This window comes from Protopterus annectens, chromosome 6.part0 (assembly GCF_019279795.1).
Source record: "Protopterus annectens isolate FY-2018-M chromosome 6.part0, PAN1.0, whole genome shotgun sequence".
NCBI lineage: Eukaryota > Metazoa > Chordata > Ceratodontiformes > Protopteridae > Protopterus > Protopterus annectens.
In genome coordinates, this window is record NC_056737.1 from 1,541,931,694 (window position 1) to 1,541,958,893 (window position 27,200).

The 27,200-nt window shown below is 38.1% G+C and overlaps 1 protein-coding gene across 1 annotated transcript in view; it reads left to right on the forward strand.

Moving 5' to 3' along the window:
- LOC122803998 (cilia- and flagella-associated protein 221-like) overlaps window positions 1–27,200 on the forward strand; it is a 1,154,724-nt gene that overhangs the window by 549,622 nt on the left and 577,902 nt on the right. Inside the window, exon 9 of the mRNA XM_044073679.1 lies at window positions 7,223–7,330. Coding sequence (XP_043929614.1) covers window positions 7,223–7,330 — 108 coding nt within the window. The remainder of the gene's footprint in view (window positions 1–7,222; window positions 7,331–27,200) is intronic.

Consider the following 27,200-nt stretch of genomic DNA (forward strand, 5'->3'; position numbering starts at 1 on the left):
AGCAGGCAACTAGAAAGACAGTGGTGTTTAAGAACACAACACTAACAGGGTGGGAGGGTGGGAAAATTTTCTGTCTGACTCACAAGAGACAGAGCTGTGGTCTCTTTTCAAGTTTTAATATCCAGTTAAAAGCAGAATACAAGTAAAACACAGTATAAAGAAAACAAATCACAGTATACAAAATAAAAAATAAAGTAAAATACAAGAAATAAAAAGCTAACTAACCTTTCCCTCATAGCAGTAAATCCTTTAGGTATCTTTGGGTTTTATTTGCTATGTCAGTCGATTTGTCAATTTGGCATTGCTTAAAAAGTCTCTAATGGACTAGGTAAAATTTTAACCAATATAAAGAAGCCTAGAGGAGACAGGTGCAGACTGCCCTTTGCATAGCAATGTGGTCTGTTAACAATGTCCTCCCATGCTGAAAAAATACCAGAATCTAAGACAGTTATTATTGAAGTCAGTCATCTTTTGTTCATGCTATGTCATCATCCTTGGTGAAGGTAGAATGCTGCTCAATATAAGGCACATACCTGCATGAGACACATATTCAGAGAGATCAACAATGTCTCTCTTCATACAGTCCAGGGAATTATGTCTGAGGTCATTAATACCCAGATGGCCTATGATGGAATTACAGTGGTACTTGTGATGTAGTGACTTGAGTGTGTGTGTAACTTGGCAGATCCTGGTTCTAGATAGGAAAGTAACCACTGTCTTCTCCTTGTTCAGTCTGGTGAGTGGGGCATCTGTGTATTGTACAATGGAGTCCTGTATGCCAAGGGTCCTGGATAATGTTTTGGCTTGACTTATGGACTTTGCTCTTGGGGCCCCACTGAATGTAGGTACATGTGTGGTGTTTGGTGTTTTTTTTTTGGGGGGGGGTGCTCTAGAAATTGCTGAGGATTTGCATTACCTTTTATAGCCTTAGATGGTCTTTGAGGATTGGGAAGATTGCTTTTAAGTGGCTCAGCATGGGTTGGTGTCTGTCTGTCGTGGACACTATGTGTGGTGAATGTAGTGTGCATGTTCTTTACAATCTTATTTGTATGCAAGACTTTTCTCCTTCTCGAAATTGTGTATGTGCACCTCTCACATACTGTGTTTTATTTTTTGAGGATTAAATGGTTATCTGTGAACATGCGATAATTAATACATTGTCTCAGGGTGTCCAGAACTACAAAGCTGGCTATGGAGACATTTGGAAATTGCATGTCCATGTTGCCCAGACCTGTGGGTGGGCTACTGTAGGTTACAGACTGGGTTATACAGAGATCTACTTGGGTGGTCTCCAGGATTTGGTATTATACTAGGTTAGATATGATTTAATAGTACTCTGTTTAATGTGCAAGTTAGCTGTTCTAAGCTTGTCTCTGTGCCATGGCTTTCGTTTAGCCACAGTAAGTTACAGGTTTCAGTTCTAAGGGAAGTGTTATAGCTACAAATTTAATTGCTGGGTGTTTGTGTCTTTACAGGGCAGTGCTAACTTTTTGATGTAATAACACCAAGAAAGATAGCATGCAAGTGTAATGCTACAACAAAAATTCAATAACCTTGAAAAGGCAATTTTAAGAATCAGGGACCTTTGGAATGATTTAAAGACAAAATCAACAAATAAAGCAAAAATAAAGCAGATGCACTCTAAACAGTTAACTGAAGTGCAAAACAATAAAATACATCTCTTACCTGCCAAGCGTGGTACAGAACTGACTTAGGACCCCTCAGACTTTGGTTAAGGTGCCAAGCAGATGGAAGCCTTGGAAAATCATCAGGAGACAGTTTGTAGTAAGGGAGGTTTATTCAAGTGCAATACTGGTTTGCTGGTTGGACACTTAGTTTTATGGTTGTATGGAAACCAATTGGTGTGAAAGAATATAGGTTACACAGCAGATAGTAACAATGAAAGAGGGAAGGGAGGGACTTTGGAAGTCAGATTAGCATAAGGGTTGGAAGCAAGACACAGCCTATTAAAACCACAACAAAAAAGAATGAAACGCTTGAGGAAAAATTCAAACTAGGGCTCAAGTCCTGTGTTTTTTATTTCAGAAAATTTTAGCTTAATGCCTCATTGGACCATGGGGCAGACACAAATAACAGGAGGAAAAAACAGTAACAAGGTAAACAGAAAGGCAGTGTAATGCAACTTTATGTAGGTATATAGAACTATAAAAAGTACCGAAGCACAAATCCTAGAGCAGAATTTCCAATACTGACACAACTGCAGTCATACACTCACAAGCATTAACGTGCATTTTCTGAAGGATATAAAGTCTGAGCCTGAAATGCCTGTCATTATTTAGTGGCTTCAATCTTTAATAATGTTCCAGAAAACTATATATTTTACAAAAAATAGACTGAAAATATAAGGCAAAAAGCTGGATAGTTGAAAGGAATGCTTCTACTACAGAAGGTACTGATGAATGCAAAGCAGGAAAATTTTTTTATTTTGATAGCTTTTACTGACCCAGACAGCATTATTCTTTCAGGATTGGGGGGTCGGCATAGTGGGGGTTCGGGGTTGGTGTAATGGTTAAGGTGTTTACCTCACAGACAAGAGATATACAGTTTGGTTCTCATTAAGGGAAAATTGCTTGGTTTAAAATAGTCCACAAGGGCAGCTATCCTAGTACTTGCCAATAAAGCTAAGTATATTCCCCCGGCTCATCCTCACTAACTCAAAACCTAACAGTGCCTCTAACTCTAATCCTATGTCTTACCTGAACTTAGAAAAGTCCTTTCCATAACACTCCCACTACACACTGAGACACATGACACATACAGCAGCATACACCGACAACACTAAATATATCCCCATTACCTAGCCCTTACTTTAACTGTAACCCACAAACTCTTACGTACACATCTACTCCTAGTGCTAAAAGATTTTGTACAGTGGATATAAAAAGTTTACACACCCCTGTTAAAATGCCAGGTTTTTGTGATATAAAAAAGTGAGTCCACAATAAATCATTTCAAAACTTTTCCCACCTTTAATGTAACCTATAACCTGTACAATTCAATAGGGGAAAAAATATAAAAAATAAAAAACTTGCAATATGCTGGTTGCATAAGTGTGTACACCCTTAAACTAATACTTTGTTGAAGCAATGGAGAAAGACACCCAGAAGGGGTAAAGGAAGAGAAAGAGAATACCAACGATAGTATTAGAGATTTACCAAAGGTAAAAGGGAAGGGAAAGGCCTATACCAGCAATGGTTTTTGTGTCTTTTGGCTTTTCCCGGTTAGGGGTCGCCACAGCAGAACTCCAGTCCGCTAATGATTGGCAGTAGATTTTTATGTGCTGGCTTGCCGGGCCTAACGCACAACCTTCAATGAAGGAACGCCCATTCACACATGTTGCCACACAGAAGACGCTCTAACTGAGAATCAAATGGGCAACATCTAACTGTGAGGCGACAACGCTACCGCAGCACCACCACCCAGTCCTATCAAAGAAAATACCAAAAGGTAACTACGAGGAAAAAACAGCATTCGCACACACAACAATAGCAATAGCAATTTAACGATAAAGTTTTATGGGGTATAGAAAGCTATAAAGAGGAAAAAAGTATAAAAAAAAAAGCACTTCGCTTGAGAGCACAGCTGACGCGTCCTAAAACTCTATGCAGCAACGTCTAACTGTGAGGTGACTATGCTACCGCAGCACCACCACCGCAGTCCTATCGAAGAAAATACCAAAAGGTAACTACGGGGAAAAACAGCACTCGCACACACAACAATAGCAATAGCAATTTAACGATAAAGTTTTATGGGGTATAGAAAGCTATAAAGAGGAAAAAAGTATAAAAAAAAAAGCACTTTGCTTGAGAGCACAGCTGACGCGTCCTAAAACTCTATGCAGCAAACAAGATCTGAGGGGAAGGGAAGAGAGGCACTATGGGTAGCCTTAGCTCGAGAGCTTCTGGCTGGTGCGAGCTTGTTGCAATGGCCGAGTCGGTTCCAAGTATGGAACCGAAACCCAACAGTCAAGAATGAATGAAGATCAACAACACTGATGGAACATTATCGTAAGATCATAACTTCTTTTTAATTATTATCAACTTTTAACTTTTCAACTAACATCTTTTTAATTATTACCAACTTTTAACTTTTCATCTTTTTCAATTATTATCTACTATTAATTGTGCCTTATTCTGTCTAATAAAGGCTCCATTACCAAAGGTGATAAGTTAATAATTGAGGAAGAGGCAATTTTGATGGGTTACTGTTTGCTTCTGTGCCTTGAGAAAAATAAGCACCTACCTTAGTCTAAGAGAATTATAATGCAAAGATTAATCAAATTAATGAATGCCAGTAAGAAAGAAACTCTAAAGTAATTTGAAAAGATAACATCAATTTGACTAACCAAATACATTTTCAGTACCCGGACTAATATCTGATTTTTCTTTTTTATTATAAACAATGTAATCAGTTAGGGATAAAATCTTGAGACTGTCTTGAGTTTGCATGTTTCAATAGTCATTGTAGGTAAATACAGTTCATCCCTACCCATGATAACTTCATTGAAATTCATGCACATAATGCAGAGCTGCATAAATATATTTTGCACATTGTGTTCAGTACACTTCTCTGTCAGTGAGTTCTGTGATCAATTGGCGTGAGTAATGGAAGTTTCTGGTAGCATGCATTTAATGTATAGCAGGTATTGTTCTGGACTGGAGTGGAAGGCAGCTATGTAGTGGGACTGTGCAATACAGTGCAGTGATATAACACAGACTGTGCAGGAACAGTGTAACTTATCAAGTAAATATGTATAGCTACTTGGTAAGGCATACAATTTCTACATAAGCTGCCTTACTGTGCTGCTGTGTTGTCTGCCATCATCCCTGATGGTGATTTATAAAGAAATCACAGAAATTAGGCAGGATGTTGGACTGCAGTTCATTGCTGTAATATAGTGATTAAGGGCTCTGGTGTTATGTGAGCATCCACTGATGGACGCTTAACAGCATCTCATTGCGGAAGTAGGGCAGGGCTGTGTATGGTAGCAGGCTTGCCTGCTCTGTAGGAGATCCTTTTGCCAGTAAGGGATTTTTCTGACATGCAGTAGAGGTGTGGAAAGAATTTGGAGGTTTGGCCATACTGGTGTGCTTCTCAGTAGTGTGAGCTGAACTGTGTACTAGCTGGGGGGGATGTTGCACATAAATCTAGTACAGTTACCATGTTATGCACAGTTGAACTTCTTTAGTTTATACTATTGGTACCACTGAGTATATAGTCACTGTATCATTTGTAAATTGTACATGATCCAGGGTGAGTTAATTTGCATGAGGGACTGTCATTTGAAGTGCCTGTGGTTCACAAGAGAACAAGACAGTGTGCTGGGTCTTGCTACATTGTGCACTGAGCTTTATGAATTGCAAATGAGTTTTATATGCCATTTTGTAGTGCACAAACCCTATTTCATGGTGCACAGTGCATGTGAGTACTGTTCAAAGATTCTGTAGTCAGTAATTAATAAAGATATGGTTATATAAAAATTACCATTCACTAGATTTTTATATCGGTGTAGTCGGGTTCCTATTACCTGATCGAACGTTTAGGTTAGCAAATACCTAAATGTCGATCTGGTAATTGCGAAAGCAAAAAAACGTGAATGGACGATTTAACACAGAGAAAGAATTCCCTTGGCCATTATGCAGATTTTGCCCCTTTCCCCACTGTAGAGTGATCTCAGAGTTGGTATATTTAGTTAGGGGGGTGTGGGAGGCACAGCCCCCAACTTCATTTTGGTTTAATTTTTTTTTTTTTTTTGCAGCTGAGGGAATTCATTCCCTATGTCAACTCGGCCATTCACTGTTTTAATTTTTCAATATTACGAGATCAACATTTAGGTATTCGCTAACCTAAACATTTGATCGGGTAATATAGATTCCATGTAGTCAAAGTTGTATTTCTAGTTTGGAGAAATCTGCTTACTGGGATTTGTATTGTTATAAACTTTATGGAAAAAAATAACTTTTTGAGGAATGTTTTATAGAGGTCTGTGGAATCTCATCAATCCCTGATGTCTTATTATCTTTTATTTTTATTTTATTTTATTTGTATGAGCAACTATTTATTGATTTTTTTATAGCCTTTGTAAAGGAGTTCATATTATCTGGGCCTAACCTGTGTAAGATCTGAATCGTTTAGTTTTACTTCTTCATTCCTGTTGATTTCACCGTGATGGTTTATAAAAGCATGCAAGCATGCATGATTCCTTCATTATCTATAAGCATTTTATTATTATTGGGGTTAAGAGTGCTGGTTATCTGATTGATTTTAAATTGCAACTTACATCTCCTACCTAGGCTATTAAGGCCTTGAGGAGTTAGTAAGAGGAAAATAATTTAACTTTCTCCAATGCAATAGCTGTTTTATGGCCAGGTATCTTTTGATAATTTTCTATATAAGACCTTGCCCGAATCAAAAAAGATGCCCTCAGTTTTTTTAACTTTTAATTTGGCTATATTTTAATTCTATTCTCTTGTGTGTTCTTTTAATTATCATAACATTTTAATTTATTTCTAAACCACACAAGGCCAGATTCCGAAAGAGTTGCTCTCGATGTAAGTCTGACCTGATTCCAAAAGACTCACTTTGCTGTAAAGTGAATCTATAAATAGGCCTGCTATACGGACCAGATTCCAAAAGTCCTGCTCTCAGTGTAAGTGGTCACTTTCATTGAGAGCAAGTCTTTTGGAATCCAGCACACAGACTCTCTCCCATACAAGTATGATATTATGAGTCCCAGAAAATATTCTCATTGACTTAATCATTAATATTTCTTGAAAGAAAAGCATTTATCGCCATAGTGCCCTGGTCTTTAAATTGTTTAATTTAACCACACCATTGGATAGCTACTTTTTATAGTTCACTGCTAATTTATTCAGGGATATGTTATGATAGTTAAGAAATTACTTTAAAATATTCAGTTTTGTAAAACATGTTATTTGACACATATGTGCTATCCTTTTGAGTCATTATTGTAATGTTTCTTTTCTGAAGTATAGCTACTCCTATTTTCTTCTATTTAAAGTAGGAGTGAGCAAAAGGAACATACTCATTTTACTATTTTCCATGGATGTATTAGAAAACAAGCTGTGTATTTCATAAAGCTTTATATAGCTGTATTTGTTAGTAAATATTTGATTTTGCATTCTAGACGTGATGTGTTATTGATATATATTAAAACACATTTCCTTTTTTTATCTTCAAGGTTCCACAGCACTACAAATTAATGGGTTACAGTCCATTATCAGCTTATGATTCTTCAACAAGGTACATTCCACAAAACTTGGCTCGACCACTTAAGAAAGGTGCAGAGGTAAATAAGAAAAAAAACTTAATCAAATACTTAATAATAAAAAGCAAAATATGTTATAACTGGTTGAGTTTACTATCCTTGTGGTTAATATATTACACGTGCACAACAAAGTATGTAATCTATTTGTTTCATTTAATGGGATTATCTTATTATTTGTGGGAGGTTGGCATAATGGTTAAGGTGTTTACCTTACATACACAAGGTACAGAGTTTGATTCTCACATGGGGTAATTGGCTAGGCTTAAAATGGCCCACAGGAGCATTAGCTTGGTATGAATCCATGAACCAATATTTGTTTCTGACAGTCATTTGCTTAGTACACAGTGTGCTACTTGAATATTAATAGATTATGTATGGAATAAAATACAGACTTAATTTTTGAAAGAATGTGTTTGAATTTCTGGACATTACTGTACATCAAAGAAGTGCCATTGGCACTAAAGAAATGATGTCAGATAAAGCAGCAGGGTCACAGCAGATGTGACCAAGATGTTGGCTGAGGGGACTCATTGTAGTATAGAGAGAAAGGTTTATCCCAGATGACTGATTACTAAACCTTCTAGTGCCAGTATACAAGAACAAATGGGTCTTTTAGCACTCTGAGCAGTAGAAACATTTTAAAATCCTTTCACATTGCATGAAAGTGCTGAGTTCTTTAGGGTGACTAATAAATGCACACAGTAGTAGAAAATAAGAGATAAGCACTGCAGATTCAATTGAGAATGGAGCACAATTGACTCAAAGTTTTAGTAAGATAGATAGTAGAGAAGAAGCTGTAGATGATGAGCCAGTCCAACTTGACGTTCCTAATACTTGGAGAAAGCATATGCTAGGGTTCCAAGAAAGCTGATTTGGGCTGTCCTGTGATGATTCAGAGTCCTAGAAACATCAGTAAAATTAGTGTAGGCTATATACAGGGACCCAAGTGTTCAAATTTACTGAGGAGGTTTCCATGTGAGTGGGTGTGCATCACGGTTCTGCTGTGAGTCCACTCTGTTCGTACTGCTGATATTCTACATTAGCAGAAATGAAGAAGCACCAGCAAATGCTTCTTCATTTCTGTTTTTTTGTGTTTTCTTAGTATTCTACATTAGCATACAGATTGGAGAGGACATATCAAGAAACTGCTTTACGCAGATGATATAACTCTACCAACAAACTCTGAACAGGAATTTCAAAAAAATGATAGGGGACTTAAGTGTACAACTGAAAGCACATAGACTGAAACTGAGTACTGACAAGACAGATCTCAAGGCAATAAATGAAGGAATTCAGAAGCTGAAAATTGAGATAGGAAGGAAAATAATGGAACAGCTTAACAGCTTCAGTTATCTGGGAGGGCTGGTATAGGAGAAAGGAAATCTGAATGAGGAGGTCAAATCTTGAATCAGAGAGGCTTCAGCCAACTGGCACAGTGAGTCAGGAGTAGTGTGTGACAGAAGAATGTCAAAGAAGCTTAAGAGTAAGGTGTACAAAACATTGGTGTAACCAGTCCTTCTGTATGACACGGTGAAGGCAGAGCAGTTGAGGAAGCATGAAGTGGTGGAGATAGAGTGCCTGAGATGTATGGTAGGAAGCTTACTGGGGAATGAGTAAATTAAGACATGAGTGGACAGGGAAAGCCAAAGTATCTCCAGTTGCAGATAAGGTAAAAGAAAATAGATTATCGTGGTTAAGTTACATGTGCAAGAAAACAGAAGACAGTCTGGTGTAGAAGGTTTGGTAGGAGCAGGAAGAAAGCCAAAGGGAATGAGGACTTCCAGCCAAGTGATGGATAGATTGTGTGAAAAAAGACCTGTGACAGTCAGCCATCACTGTTGAAGAAGGCAGGGGAGAGGCACTGAATCAAGAGAGGTGGTGACAATTGACACAACACCCATAACCCATATAAGACTGGAAAAAGGAGGGTTGATGAAAATGTACATCATACATCTTTGACATCAGTCTAGCCTAGATTCAACAGTCGAGGACAGATATTATCTGTTTAGGGTGTGTATTTCTATACTCAAAAAGTGCAAAATAACAGTCCTGCTTGTAGCTGGCAACACATTTTCTCATCTTTATTTGTTCTACTAGTTGAATTACTATTTCCACTTGTCCATTTGACTTGATATATAGTGATGAGATAATGTTAAATCCCCATTACTGCAAAAAAGGATTATAATATTTTTAACACATTTATTGAATTATTGCTTAAGACATAGACAAACATACATTGATGTTATAGATATATGATGATAATGAAACCACGTTGACATGTTCACCATTACAAACTTTATACATCACATACATGTTTTATGCAATTGTCATCAAACCAACATTACATAAATTGTTCAATTCCTGCCTTCCCTTAACTCATTCACTCACGTGGAGCTCAAGAAATTGCACTGCAGCTTCCAATGGGTGGAGCCTAAGCTTTTTGACAGAATCAAATTATGTCCTCACATTTCAAACAAATGTTCATATCTCTGGTACCATAGGGATTATGAAATAAGTATAAATGGCAAACTCTTCAACAAAAACTATTTTAACAATGGTAGTGTTCTTTAGGTTCTAAGTCTTAAATTGAATTTTATAAGTCACAGTAAACACAGTTAATATGACATTTGTAATATTTTGTAAAAAACTTACAATACCTCAGCCACCACTCAAGTTATACACATACTGTCAGCAGCATTTTATTCATCTAGCTGAGCGCTTTCATATGAGGCTATTGAGTTCTGTCAGGGTTACCTGGTTGTTGAAATATTTAGAAAAATGCGACATTTATATCCATATAAATTAATATCATAAAAAACAATTATTATCTATTAAATAATAATACTCTCATTGAAGTCATTCCAAGTACCAAACTGCTAGGAGTTATTATTGATGAAATTCTAACATTCAACCTCCATATCCATAGCAACATCAAAAAAACACATACAAAATTAGGTACCCTCTATAGACACAAATACTACCTTAATATTACTGCTAAAAAAGCTCTAGCATCATCCTTCCTGCTACCATCTCTACTATACAGTGCCCCAATCCTCACCAATATCCAGTCCTCTTTGAAAACCAAACTGGACTCATGTTACAACAAGATTGCCAAATTTGTAACAAATTCAAAAAACTCTGCACACAACTGCTTATTTCTGCAACAGCTAAACTGGCTCAAACTCCCACACTACCTCACTTATTCACAATTAACCACTGCACATAAATTCACATACAAGCCTTCAACTTGCCCCTCCCTCTCCTTCTTACTGACCACATACTACCCTAACAGGCTACTAAGATCCAAAACACAATGATGCTGAAAGTTGAAAAACCTAACCTTGCAGCAGGTCAAATGCTATACTCTTTTACTGTCTGAAAACTATGGAATGCCCTCCCACCTTCTATCAGAACAATCAGTAATCCTGCTCTCTTTAGGAAGTCTCTTAGATCACACCTCTCTTCTCTCTGGTAAAGTACATGTGCCAAAATAGTACCTCCTAACACCTGATCCACTACTATATCCCCTCTACAATATCACTACTTAGAGCTGTTTCTGGCTTGCTGAATTCAACTGCTTATGCCTACAAAACTCCAGCAAGTAACAATCAAAATTGCTACCCTACCTAACTTCATCTTCAACGATCAAATTGTACACAGTGTTGATGTGTAATGTTTGTAAATAACTTGTACCATTGTGTTTAATATTCATTTACATGCATTAAGACTGTATATTGTGCTTTTTATTGTATGTACTATTAATGTTATGTGGAGCTTTTCTCCTCGGGCCTCTACTGAAAATGGGCTCACCTAGGCCCAGTAGACTTTCCTGGTTAACAAATGCAATAAATAAATAAATAAGTTAACCTGCACAAGGCAGAGGTCAAATATTAAAGCAGTTGAGTTTGCCATTGTGTAAGTTTTAAGATGAAATCTTTTAAAACCTTGTATGTCTCCCCTCCCCTAACTTTACTCTACTTTCCCTACACTTGGTAACCTCCCCATCCTTTCTAACTAACTAACGTACATAACTCCCCTTACATTTTTCTTTTCCCCTGTGTTGCTCAAACTCGATTTGTTTCCACTCAGTCTTACTGTACTTTTACCTACTTACCTCAGCGCTAACCTGCAGTGGCTGATACTTTTTCAGCTGAACTCTTCTGCCCTGTTGCTCTATCCTGCTTCGTTCGCCCTGCGGGCTCACTCTGCTCCACTACCCTGCCCCCAATTTCCACCCGCCCCCAGTGCTCCTACATTTATTGTCATCCCATACTCCCTCCCTCTTACATCACCCAATTCCCACACAGCATTGCTCCTCCCATTCCCCTAAAACTACCTCCTTCTCCACCAACCATACCTTATTCAGCACTCCTCCTCCCCACCCACCCACCAGCCCTACCTAACTCTCTCTAACCTACATATCTTTTCACTTCAAATCAAACTACATCTACACTGCTCTCCTTTCCTATTACAATCCTTACCCCTACATTACTCCTACTCCTCATTCTATTTCCTCTGTACCATGCCACCTCTTATACCAACCTCCACCTACATCCTCCACCTCTACCTCCACACCCCTACCCTACAAGTCACTTCCTCAACATCTCTGCCTCTTTACCTCCCTTTCACCCCTCCCTTCTATTAACATTAAAACTCTTCCAAATCCCCACTAAATTTTGCAAACCTAAACCCACCCCTACCATCCATTCCCAACCAAACGCAATCCTAACAAACTTATTCACCTTCTCTCTTACCTCTACTTAGCAAACATTTCTGAAACAAAAAACCTTAGCTCCAACAACAAACCTATCAGTAAACACCTCAAATTCCTCACCATCAACGCCCAAAGCTTAGCTAATAAAATTACCCTCTTTCATGCCTGGCTCAACCATAATTCACCTGACATACTAGCCATCTCTGAAACCTAGTTAACATCACATATAACGGACTGAGACCCCCCCCCCACAGATATCAATCTCTCCGATCTGACCGCCTGAGTAAAAGAGGTGGTGGTGTAGCACTAATCTACTCCAACCACTTATCCATCACTCCCTTCCCAAATCTTATCCCTTCCTTTAATAATGCTGAACTAGTAACTGGCATTCTAAAATTAAATGACCATAAAAGTATTTGCATCATCTCCCTTTACATTCCTCCTGGTAACAACACCAATACCTTGTAAGACATCATCTCTTGGACCTCCTCAAATATTAAACATGAAACTTACATTATGGGTGATGTAAATATTGACTGACAAAAAATCATTGACCCTAATCCCACCATGTCAATCAATCTCTTCAACTTTACACAACTTATTAACTCCATTACTAGGCCCAACAAAACCAACCACCCAGGCTCCATCCTAGACTGTATCCTGGTATTTCACCCTAACAGAACCACAACATCTGGTGTCACTCATGACCCATTAGGAGACCACCTCCCTGCCTTCAGCATAGAGCCACATCCTCTTCCTCATATTCCCACCAACTCTTACACACTCGTAACCTAACTAACTTTAACCCCTCTACCTTCTCTGACTCACTTAAGCTCACTAACTGCAACCCACTAAAAACCCTACCTCTAGACGAAGCCATTGACTTCTTCACTCTACATTCCTTACTGTCCTAAACTCCCTAGCTCCAATACGAACCAAAAGAGTTAAAGCCAAGACAGCCCCTTGGCTTACCAAAGAAACCAAGAAAATTATGCAACAAAGAGACAAATCTTGGAAAAGCTATCTCCATCATAAACAGCCTGTAGTTTTACTTAAATACACACAGCTGCAAAACCTAGCCAAAATACAAGTCATTAAAGATAAAAAATCCTACAACAACCATTTACAAATAAATCATGCAAAAAAAACAAACAATTCTGGAACTCTATTAACTCCCTTCTCAAGCCTGGTACAACAAACAACCCCTGTCCTGATACTAGCAAATCTGACCAATAAATTGCCAAACTATTCAACACCTTCTTCACCTCTTCTATTGCTGAGCTAACCAAAACCTTCCCCAACAACATCTCCCTACCCCCCCTCTGTCCAAGCTTCCTCCCCCTCTCCTCCCACACCCCCTACTTTTGAACTTAAACCTGTATCCACCTACTTTATAAAAAACTTCTCTCCAAACATAAACCTTGCACCAATGCCCCTGACAACATCCCCAGCATCCCAACATCCATCAGTATCCTGATAAATAGATCACTACTTGAGTCCTATGTACTCAAACTATGGCATTCTGCTTTTATTCTTCCACTCCACAAGGGTGGCAAAAACTGTAACTTCTCCAACTTCCGCCCTATAGCTATCCTCTCACCCATCTCTAAACTTCTTGAAAAATACATACACCTGCAGCTTATGCCATTCCTGACTGAACACCAGCTGCTCTCTCCTACCCAACACGGCTTCCGCCCTGGACACAATACCAACACAGCCCTTCTCTCCTTTTTACACTCTGTCAATTCAGCTTGAGATTCTGGTAACTTAGTTTAGTCTGTTCTGCTAGATTTATCTAAAGCTTTCCATACCATCTCCCACACCCATCTACTAAACCATCTATCTAACCTCAACATCTCCCCAAAAACTCTTTCATGGTTCTCCAGCTATCTTTCAGACAGGTCCCAAGCTGTGAAATGGGGCCAAGCCTCCTCCACCTTCCTTCCTTCCTTCCCACCCCCACAGGAGTACCCCAAGGTTCCATACTTGGCCTTTTGCTATTTAACATCTTCATTAATGATTTCCACAAAGCCATTCCTAATACCAAAATTGTCCAATACGCTGACGATTCTACTTTGATCTGCTGTGCCTCCAACCTAATAGAACTCCAGTCTCTAACTCAAACTGCCTTCTCAACCACTGAAAAATGGATGCACCAAAACCACCTTTCACTTAACTCTAACAAAACTAAGATTCTTCTATTCATTCCCTCTAAATCCACTCCCACTGATAAAAACTCATTTCAGATTACCTGCCTTAACAACTTCATCACTGACATCGTTCCCTCCGCCAAACTCCTGGGGGTCACCATTGATGAACACTTAAAGTTCAATACCCACATCCAACTTAACATCAAGAAAACCCACATAAAACTCGGCCTACTGTACAGAAACAATCACTTCTTCTCTCCCTCTACTAGACATACTTTGGCCACCATCTATCTCCTCCCATCTCTTTTGTACAGCACTCCTCTGCTTACTAATCTATCTTCCACCCTCACCTTCAAACTGGAAGTATGCTATAATAAAATCTCCAGATTTGCCACCAAGGCAAATTCCGTCTCTCATTACTGCACCTCCCTACAAACTTTAAATTGGCTTGAACTCCACAATCAACTTGACTTCTTCCAAATTGTCTCAGCCCACAAATTATTATTTCAACCCACCAGTTGCCCCGCACTAATATCCTACAACCATATACCCCTCTTAGACCCCTTAGATCTACTCACCAAAACCTTATTACTGTCCACAAACCCAAGTGCCCAGCTCATCAGCTTCTACTCTCCTTTTCCCTAGCTAAAAATGGAATGCCCTGTCTTCTACACTGAGGGCCTGTGACAACCTAAACACCTTCAAAACACAACTTCATTCCTACCTGTTTCTTCACAGAAAATGTAACTGCACTCTTCATCCCATACCTCCCAAGCTCCCCTCCTCCTTCTTTCCTGGCTAACCTTCATACCTTTCTAATTTCTCTCATAGACCTAAATGTAACTAATATCAACATCCAGACTTTTTGCTCTATGCCTCTCATCCTCCTGGACAATTTCTTTAATATCTTAGTTGCTTTAGTGAATGATACCTATTTGACTGCAATTCTACCTGTTGTTTTTGTAATACTACCTATTGATTGTAATGCAAATATTTTTCTTTGCAATTCATTACGGGATGTAACTTTGTATTGTGGAGCTTTTCTCCCCAGGCCTCCACTGAAAACAGGCTCTTGAGCCCAGTGGACCTCCCCGGTCACCAAACTGGAATAAATAAATAATAAATAAATGTAGCATGATTTTGGAATTACTGATGCAAATATTACCAAGCAAAGTTTAATGACTAGAGGCATCAGAAGGAGATAACTGCAGATGCAATTGGAGGTGTCACTTGGATGAGTTAAATCTCACTGCTCCCACAAAATTTAATTCTGCATGTATTGTTCCAGCAATTTCCATTTTTCTATGTAGTTTGTTCCTACCCTTTTCTAATGATCCCACTTCCAGCTCTTTTATCTCTGTTGCAATATTCACTACTTTAGTACAGCTAGCTTAGATTTTGAGCTCCATTTTCTAGTAATTGCATTTTTGGCAGCCACCTGAATTAAACTTAGCAAGGCCTTACTATGCCTGGGCAATTCAGATCTCATATCCCAGCTAAGAAAATTAATTTCTTTAGTTACACCCATCTTATCAGTCAATATTTCTGACAGAGTAATCTGTAGGCAATTTTTTAAAGTCTGGCAACTCATTACACTCCCAAAACATGTTGCCATTTACCTCTTTCTTCCCAATCACTCTTCTATTTCCCATCTACGTGAGGAAAAATGCTTTGGAGTTTGCTTGGGGTATAAAAATACCTGGGCAAAAACTTTCAAGAAAAAATCCTAAATCTTCTAGACTCTGTTGCATATTTGGGAGTCATACATTGTTTCCCTGTGAATTGCTTATCCAATCTCTCTTCCCAATCTTTTCTAACATCCTCTGATTGAGTCCTGTAGTTATAGAACAATATTTTATATGTCATACTAATTATCCTGTTTTTAACAATAGCTAATGTTCTAGTTTCAACTAAAAACTACCAGAGCAGGTCTTTCATTTAAGATTCCCTAGCGCTTTCTCTTTGCATATACTCTGATATCAATCCCTGCTAAAGAAGGCAGACTCTAACCTGCAGTTCAAATGCCCACTTAGCCCCTTCCCATTCTAATACCTTTCCCTCTCTAGCTGTTTGCTCTGAATACTTTGGTTCCTTCACCAGTTTACTCCAGTAAATTCTAACCTCTCTTGCCTATTCTCTGTACCCCTAATCACAGTTATCTCTGTTGACAGAATCTCCTTTGTCCATTCTCAGGTTGGTTTAGCTCTTAGAATACTGTTTGCTATTTTATGAATGAAATATTATTTCTCACTTTTTTCATTTCTCCAACTCTTTTGGGTTAGCATAATGGGACTGGACCCCATTCCTAAGTCAAAGTATGATTAAAGTTCATGAAATTAGTATTGTTTCAATCTTTGATGTCAGCCAGATGTGCTCTTCGCAACACCTGCAATGTGCCCAGTAATGACTCCTTCTACAATTCATAGAGTTACATGAATTGGTAACATATCTAAATATGATTGTAGATTCTTTTTTTATAAAACCTGTTGGTCCTACTACTATTAGAACTGTCTGGGTATCTTTCTTCTACATTGCTCTTGTTTCTGCCTGAAAATACTGATATTTTATGACTTTGTGTCTCTCTGTACGCAAGACACTGTAGTCACTGGTTGTAGCGATTTCCATGATCTATGCTACTTTTGTCTTTTTTCATGAACCACTGTATCTGATTTTCTCACATCTATCTTTTGAACTGTTGGTAAAGGGGGATCCCATGTGATGTATACGTCATCATTTTCTGTGATGCTTTGTGGCTGATGTTTCCAGTGTTTTTCAGCTACTTCAGTACTATAATATTTGCACAATCCCCAGTGCAACAGTCTTGCCACATTGTTATACCTCTCACTATATAGCCCTTCTGCCACTAATATATCACAACCAGCAACAAGGTGTGCGACTGTTTCCAGTTCTGTTTTACAAAACCTACATTAGTCTGTTTCTCCCACATGTGCAATGGACTTTGTAAACCAATGTGTATGTAGCCCACTGTCTTGGGCTGCCATTATTAACCTTTCATCTTTTGGTTTGCATTTGCATCTCCTTAACTATTCTTGCAAACTATTCTTGCATTAAATCCTAATCAACACGAGGTTCTTCCAGGTGTTTTTTATACTTGCAACTATATTTATGCATTTTCTACATTTCTTGCCTTCTCGTCTGATCCTTCACCTTATATTCTTTCTTTCTTTCTTTTTTTTTTTTTTTTTTTTTTTTGGTGCTACCTGATTTTTATCTACTTCTGGTTTGATTTCCATTCCCCTTTGACGCCGATATGCTTCTGCTAGGCTAAGAAGAGAAGTCATCTTAGATTTATTCTCCTCATGTTTCAATACTTTCACTATGTTTGGGTCTTGTGAGGTCATCAGATATGTATACAGTCCCATGATTGCAGATCTATACATGTAATCAATTTCAAGAGGCCCATACCTCCTTCGGAACGGAGAATATATAATCTTGGTATACAAGGGTTTTATAAATCATTTGATGAACATGAAGCATCCCTCTTGTTTTCCTGTCTAATCTAGCCAACACCTCTGGGGGCCAGTCAAGCACTCCAAAACTGTAAATTAGGACAGGAAGGGCAAATTGGTTTATAGCTTGAATGTTGCTCTTAGATGTCAACACTGTTTTCAGTATTAAGTCGTCTAAAATATTCCTTAATAAGTTTTATTTGCATTTGTTCATGTTTTATTATTGATCCTTCATCAATTCATAAATATTTATAGACTCCCTCTTGCTGAAGTTGTTTTATATCACATTCTTGTCCCAAACTGATGCTTTTTGGTGCTGCAGTTTTCCTTCTTTAAAGGTTGCTTTTGCACATTTATCAAGACCAAATGACATTCTTATATCACCTGAAAACGTTTTGACTACTTGCAGTTGTGCTTTCATTTCCTCATCTGATAAGCTATACAGTTTTAAATCATTGACAAAGAGAAGATGAGATGTCTTTACGCTTTGTAGCTGTCTGGGAGCCAAATTAAAGCCATGATTTAGTCTGTTAAACAGACAACTTAATGAGTTAAGGGCAAGGCAAAAGAGCAGTGGTGACAGAGAGTCACCATGGAATATCTCCCTTTGGATATTTATCCCTGAATTTATCATAGCTTAACTGCAAAGTGGTTTGGTACTGTTTCATGGTCTCTCTGATGTAGTTTATCAGTGTAGAATGTATCTTATACATTTTAAGCACTCTTTTATTCATGAATGTGGGATAATGTCAAATGTGTTTTTGTAGTCAATCCATGCCATACTTACTTCTCCTTTTTACAATCCTCCACTATGACTTTATGTAACAACAAATGATCCTTTGTTCCATATGACTTTCTTTTATTGGCCTTTTTTGTATTGCCATAATTGAGTTTTCTTGTAAATGACTATAAACTCTGTCAACATCAATGTCAGTGTATAGTTTATACGTCATTGGAAGGCAAGTTATTGGCCTTTAATTTTTAGGATGGCTTGCAGGTTCACTGTTAAGTAGGAACATTGTTTTTCCTGTTGTTAGCCAGGTTGGTGCTTGTTTGGGGTGCACATAGAAATAGTTCTTACTCATGGCTAAATCTTCATGTAAAGATGTTAATACTTTTAACCAGAAGTTAGGTACTGCATCTGGCTCTGGGGTTTTCCAATTTGAGGCTTTTCTTAACTTTGTTTCAATCTCTGGGGCTGTTACTTCATTCCATTTCTTATCCTCTACCTTTGAACTTTTTATTCTTTCTTTTACTTTTTCTATCCATTTAACGTCTCTGTCATGTTCCACAGGATCTTCATAAATACTTCTCCAAAATGTATCTATTTCTTTTTTTTTTTTGTGGTCTTTCAATTCCTTTTACCTTGTTTCCCAATTTTCTCCTAAATGTTTTAGGTCATCAACAAATTGCTTATTTTGTAAGTTTCCTTTATATCTATCTATGTATCTTATAAGTTTTTTTGCCTGTGTTGATATTTTTAGTTTAATATGTGCAATAGTGCATGATACATCCTGATCTGTTATAATACTGCACATCGCTTTTAACATGTCTATCTTTCTGAGTAAAACAACCAAATCTGAGACAGTTGAAACAGTACCATATACGTCATAAACGAATGACTCTTCAGTCCGCCAATACTAAACACATATACTTTATTAAACGAACGACTCTTCAGTCCACCAATACAAAGTACATTAACGCAATTCGACACACATTGTGACACCAGTGGAATTGTGTATTTAGGATTGTGTGGCCACTGCGATGCATTTTACATGGGAAAGTCGGAAAGAAAGTTAAAAAATAGAATATATGAGCATTATTATGAAATTAAAACAAAATGTACAAATAATGCTCTATATAGGCATAAATTAAGCTGCAACTTTTTTGTATTGGACGTGGTGGATAAAGACGTAAGGGGCGGCCCATGGGAAACCTCAATTGAATATAAAAAATTATTATGGCAACTTTCCTTGGAAGCAAACAAATCTCCAGGTCTAAATGATGCGATCACACTGGCACCTGTTTTAAAGCTGAGATCAGCAAAATTATAGTCCCTGTTTATGCATTGTTAATGTTAATGTTATGTTTAACTGGATGTTAAATATCATTGTTAACCTTGTTTTACATCATGAATTATATTTATGAAATAATTTGTAGTAATGAAAAGTATAGATTTGTTAAATGTTAGGATATATTTTATAACGTTATTAATTTTGGAACATAGGACAGTGCAAGTATAATTTCTGACAGTAGATGGTACTAACAGATTAGAAGAATGAAAAATTTTAACACTAAATATGAATTTTATTGATTAAATTATATGATATTTATTATTTATTCATGTTTTAGGTTATCATACTATATAATTTATGAATGGAAGTTTAGGAACAAAGTACGTGTTTTAAAACGTTTGTTTTTTAATATTCAGAGAGCTTGTTTTAATTATTCTAATTAAGTGTATTAATTAGTCCTAAGAGTATATATTGATGGGTGTGTTCAGGTATGCATTTGTCTCCATCTGAAGAAGTCTATTGAAACGAAAACGCAGTGTGTGTCGAATTGTGTTAATGTACTTTGTATTGGTGGACTGAAGAATCGTTCGTTTAATAAAGTATATGTGTTTAGTATTGGCGGACTGAAGAGTCATTCGTTTATGAAGTATATGGTACTGTTTTAAGGATTTGTGCCTCTTTTCAACTGTCTCAGATTTGGTTGTTTTAGTTGGACTTTTGAGCAGTGATTCCTTTTATTTGGTTATCTTTCTGAGTACTTTTGTTGATCTGTTCCTTCTTCTGTACTCTTCTAACAGTGACACTTCATGTCTTAATTGCTTTATAATTTTCTCTAGTCGATACGTCCATGATGGTATTCGATTTCTCCCCTTCCTTTCCCTTACTATCCTGTGTTCTTATGGTAAAATTTTGTCTGTTATTAATTTAGCTGCATAGTAATATATCCTGTTCACTTCTGTTGTTGCATGGATCTCTATGCACAGTCCTAATTACTGTGTTCATTTATTTTATCAGACTTCTGACTTTTGGGGTTTTATTGACCTTCTGCAGTCTATTTCTTTCATTGATCTTAATATGTCTTTCTATCTCTATTAAATCAAGTAACTCTTCTCTTAGCTCATTTTCTTCTAAACTAAAGCTTTTTTGTTTTCCATTTCCTGCGAGCATTCTATAGAAAGTTCTATAGCATATTTTTGTGGCACATTCTCTTCAGTTTCATCTTGTGTCACCTATTGCTCTGTTGTATGGGAACTCACTGGTCTATCACTCCTCAACATTGACTGCATCAGAGTTGCCACAGTTTTCTGTTCCTTCCCTTGCTGTCCAGCTTCAAGTGAATGTTTATACTGGTTTCATGTGGAAAGTTCTAAAATATCTACATATGACAACTGACCAGTTGCTTCCCATTCCACTGGTTTCTCCTTAATATAGATGTCCATTGCTCTATCCTGCTGTGGTGCTTTCTGAGTTAGATTTTCTACATTGAATTCTTCACTTTGCAGGTACTCCATAACTTCCGTTTCTATTCCTTTAACTTTTCCATTACTAATCTTCTTTTCTACTTTTCCTCTGTCTTCTTATTTCTTGTAAAGTTTTCCATGTCTGGATTCCTTTGCCTGTATTTCTCTTCAAATATATTTGGTGCTGCTCTTTTATATTGATTAGTTTTGCTTTCTCCTTTGCATAAATTCTTTCTCATGTCCTTATTTCTTCTTCAGATGTCTACTGATCTTCCTGTTTCTCCTTACTTTGGGGACTCATTCCATCATGCTGTGATGTAACCAATCAAATCCTTCACTTTGCAGGTATTCCATAACTTCAGCTTCTATTTTTTAACTTCTACTTTACTAATCTTCTTTTCTACATTCCCTCTTTGTGATGCTATTTTTTTTATTGTGAAATTTTCCATATCTGAATACCTTTGCCTATATTTCTCTTCAAATATCTTTGGGGCTGCCTTTTTTATATTGATTAATTTGGCTTTCAACTTTGCGTAAATATTGCACCATATCAAAGCCATGGTGGTGCAGCAGTAGCATTGTCACCTCACAGCAACAGATTCTCCCGTTTGATTCTCGGGTGGAGCACTTTCTGTGTGGAGTCTGCATGTCCTCCCTGCGGTCGAGTGGCATTTGAAAGACATGCGTAAATAGGCGTGCCTTCGTTGAAGATTGGGTGTTGGGCTGGCACCTTGGCTCCGTAAAAATCTACTGCCAATCATTAGCGGACCGAAGTTCCGCTGTGGCAACCCCTAACCAGGAAAAAACGGAAGAAGAGTAAAGTAAGTATCAAATCTCTATATCTTTTCCATGTCCATATTACTTCTTTATACTTTTCAAAAATCTCTAGGCTTTGTTGCTTATATTTTTGCACTTCCTCAGATGCTTCTTTTTCCAAACAGCTCAAAGTTTCTTGGTCTATATAATGTTTTTTACTAATCTGTTGTATTAGTGAACACAAATTTTTATTTGAAGCTTCTGACAGTTTTTATTGTAGAAATATTTTTCTTTCCTCAAATCTCTCTCTTAATCTTTGGCTGTTGGTATACTCCTTAAGGATCTGCGTCCAAAATCCAGTTCTCTCGTTATTTGTTGAATTTCTCCCATTTTCATTATCATCCCTTTCCAGTCTGAAATGTAGCATTCTACTTGTCTTATATATATGAACCTTAAGTGTGTAGCTCTAAATTATCCCTTCAAATCAGGTAATCCTAAACCACCTTATTCTATTGAAAGGATCACCTTATCCCACTTGAACCTTGCCGTCTTCCTATCCCAGATAAAATCTTTCATTCCTTATGCCTAAAGTTGTCTCTGAATTTAATCTCAACAATGGAGAAAGAATTGTTCATAAGCTGGATGTCCATAAACAATCAAGATATTATTTGGACAAAAGTAATTATTTTAGAAAATTTAAACAACTCTTTGTTTGATGGTAAGAATAAATGTCAGACAATATTTAAATAAAACATGTCAAGATGGTTGCTGCTTGCTTTTCAATTAACTGGGACAAACATCCTCCTCAGACTGTCAAAGCTCATGCCATCAGAACAGCAGCCATTTATGAGACTTTTTGGAAAGGAGTGAATTCTAGATCTATTACAGAAGCAACTTCTTGATTCTCTGTTTGCACCTTCATTAAACTCTATGAGTTAAATCTGTTTCCAGACCCAGAACAAGTTTCACTAGACCTATACTTCAGGAAATCCTGGACTCCTGTCCTTCTTTATCCACTCTATGCTTCTGAGCTTTGGCAATTAATTATCCTGTATTGAAATGGCTACTGCAACAGTAATCTAGTGAAGAATTTAGTACAGCTGTGTAATTTACTTTCCATAACAGTAGATGTTTAAATAGATCACTGATGCAGTACTAGCACCCAACCTCTATCCCCTTTTTCTTTCCTCCCCTCCAAGGGTGATATATCTTTACCTTTTTCTCTTCTGACAGAATCTCTCTGAGAGCATTAGGCATCAGCCTCTCTTTTTGGGTAAAAAAGCTGTGTTTTGGTGAGTCCATGCATCCCTCTTATACAAGCACATCCTTTCATGCTAAGGGCAGACATACTGCCCATGAAAAAAAAAGAGCCTGGATCTTTGTAGACTGGCTGAACATTGGTATCCTTGACAAGATATGTCCCATATTGTAATAGCTATGGCAACAGTGATCTATTTAAGGGTCTATATTAGATCAGCGAACGCTTAAAAAAGCGAACGCTGATTGATCGACCTTATGTAAGCGAAAGCTTACAATCTTGAACTGTCAAATCTGATCCAAAACACATACAAACAACACAAGCCCACCAAACAAACAGAAATCCACACACATACACCTAAAATCAGACACCTAACCCTACACTAAACTATGCACACACCACTAACTATCCTCTTACCTTAACCCAAATCCTAACCCTAAGGTCCGTCACTATCGTACACTCAACTCACCCGCTCCCTAACTCTAGCTCACCTAAATCCGCCCTAACCCTCATGTCCACACAATTGCACACATACCTAACCCGAGCCCTAACCCTAACTCACCTAACCCACCCTAACACTCATATCCACACAATCATACACTTACCTGAATCTGACCCATAACTTTCCACCACAGCACTGAAAATATCGAAGCAACAGAAACGGACAACCAAATTCTTTCCCTAGGAAAACATTTGAGTTTCTGTTGCTTCAAAATTTCTAACTTTTGCTAAAATAAGGTCGATCAATCAGCGAACGCTTAAAAAAAAGAACGCTGATTGACTGACCTTATGTAAGCGAAAGCTTACAATCTCGAACTGTCAGATCAATGATTTTTTTCCTAGGGAAAAAAATCGCTGATCCAAAACACATACACACAACACAAGCCCACCAAACAAACAGAAATCCACACACATACACCTAAAATCAGACACCTAACCCTACACTAAACTATGCACACACCACTAACTATCCACTTACCATAACCCAAACCCTAACCTTAAGGTCCGTCACTATCATGCACTCAACTCACCCGCTCCCTAACTCTAGCTCACCTAAATCCGCCCTAACCCTAATGTCCACACAATCGCACACATACCTAACCTGAGCCCTAACCCTAACTCACCTAACCCACCCTAGCACTCACATCCACACAACTGCACACTTACCTGAATCCGACCCATAACTTTCCACGACAGCACTGAAAATACCGAAGCAACAGAAACAAACAACTGAATTCTTTCCCTAGGACAAAATTTGAGTTTCTGTTGCTTCGATATTTCTAACTTTCCCTAAAATAAGGTCGATCAATCAGCGAACGCTTAAAAAAAAGAACGCTGATTGACTGACCTTATGTAAGCGAAAGCTTACAATCTCGAACTGTCAGATCAATGATTTTTTTCCTAGGGAAAAAAATCGCTGATCCAAAACACATACACACAACACAAGCACACCAAACAAACAGAAATCCACACACATGCACCTAAAATCTGACACCTAACCCTACACTAAACTATGCACACACCACTAACTATCCACTTACCATAACCCAAACCCTAACCTTAAGGTCCGTCACTATCATGCACTCAACTCACCCGCTCCCTAACTCTAGCTCACCTAAATCCGCCCTAACCCTAATGTCCACACAATCGCACACATACCTAACCTGAGCCCTAACCCTAACTCACCTAACCCACCCTAGCACTCACATCCACACAACTGCACACTTACCTGAATCCGACCCATAACTTTCCACCACAGCACTGAAAATACCGAAGCAACAGAAACAAACAACTGAATTCTTTCCCTAGGACAAAATTTGAGTTTCCGTTGCTTCGATATTTCTAACTTTCGCTAAAATAAGGTCGATCAGTCAGCGTTCGCTTGTTTAAGCATTCGCTGATCTAATATAGATCCTCTATTGGGTCTATATTAGATCAGCGAATGCTAAAAAAAGCGAACGCTGATTGATCGACCTTATGTAAGCGAAAGCTTACAATCTCGGACTGTCAGATCAGCGATTTTTTTCCTAGGGAAAAAAATCACTGATCCAAAACACATACAAACAACACCAAACAAACAGAAATCCACACACATACACCTAAAATCTGACACCTAACCCTACACTAAACTATGCACATACCACTAACTATCCACTTACCTTAACCCAAACCCTAACCCTAAGGTCCGTCACTATCGCACACTCACCTCACCCCCTCCCTAACCCTAACTCACCTAAATCCGCCCTAACCCTCATGTCCACACAATCGCACACATACCTAACCCTCTCCCTAACCCTAACTTGCCTAAATCCGCCCTAACCCTCATGTCCACACAATCGCACACATACCTAACCCGAGCCCTAACCCTAACTCACCTAACCCACCCTAACACTCACATCCACACAACTGCACACTTACCTGAATCCGGCCCATAACTTTCCACCACAGCACTGAAAATACCAAAGCAACAGAAACAAACAACTGAATTCTTTCCCTAGGAAAAAATTTGAGTTTCTGTTGCTTCGATATTTCTAACTTTCGCTAAAATAAGGTCAATCAATCAGCGTTCGCTTGTTTAAGTGTTCGCTGATCTAATATAGACCCTCTATTGGGTCTATATTAGATCAGCGAATGCTTAAAAAAGCGAACGCTGATTGATTGACCTTATGTAAGCGAAAGCTTGCAATCTCGAACTGTCAGAGCAGCGATTTTTTTCCTAGGGAAAAAATCGCTGATTCAAAACACATACACACAACACAACTACACCAAACAAACAGAAATCCACACAGATACACCTAAAATCTGACACCTAACCCTACACTAAACTATGCACACACCACTAACTATCCACTTACCTTAACCCTAACCCTAACCCTAAGGTCCGTCACTATCACACACTCACCTCACCCGCTCCCTAACCCTAACTCACCTAAATCCGCCCTAACCTTCATGTCCACACAATCACACAAATACCTAATCCGAGCCCTAACCCTAACTCACCTAACCCACCCTAACACTCACATCCACACAGTCGCACACTTACCTGAATCTGACCCATAACTTTCCACCACAGCACTGAAAATACCGAAGCAACAGAAACGGATAACCAAATTATTTCCCTAGGAAAAAATTTGAGTTTCTGTTGCTTCGATATTTCTAACTTTCACTAAAATAAGGTCGATCAATCAGCGTTTGCTTGTTTAAGTGTTTGCTGATCTAATATAGACCCTCTATTTCAGCATGTACCTTTATGGTAAGTGAACTATACAGTTGTACTTTCCCTACTATGGTTTTCATCTGGGCACTTTCTCTGTGAAATCTTCATGACCTGTTTGTGTTCATGCAGATTTTTCTACAGTTTATCTGGTTTCCTTTCATATCCCAAAGGCATGGGGTAGGTGGTTTGCTGACTCTTAATTGTTTGTCGGTGTGTATGCAGGGTGTTTGTGAAATGGAAGAAAGCCATGGCAATCTGCTTGCATTCCCTGCTCAATTAATAATTAATGTGGATGGTACTGGCTGTTCATGTTGTCACTATAAGAGTCTGATGTGACTCTTGACAGCTAGCATGGATGAAAATCTTCAGCAAGCTGCTTCATTTGAGCATAAGTTAACAATGCTACTCTACACACATTAACAGCTTTCTCTAAGGTTAATTTTGTTTCTAGCAATAATTTACATCTTATGCTGTCTTCACTGTTGCCACACAATTCTTTAATTCTTAATGTCTCAGCAATGAATAATGCAAATCACCAAGCTCACAATCTTTAGCTCTGTACCTTTAATCAGCCACATAAATAGCTATAGATCAGATCCATAGCTGGCTCGTTTGGTGCCTGGTGTCACTCCCCAATTGTATGCTGTACACCATTACACCCTCATGCTCTGCAAGCGAGCAAAAAAAAATTCCTTTCTCTGATCTAGCACTTCTGCCTATCAGGAGAAGCACAATGGTGCTAATGCCCTACCTTCTCACTCCCTCACTCTCTGTGTGAGAGCATAAACAAGAATCCATTATTGAATCAGGAGCTCCTTCCTTCTCCAGTAAGTAGCAGCAGCAGGTCCATA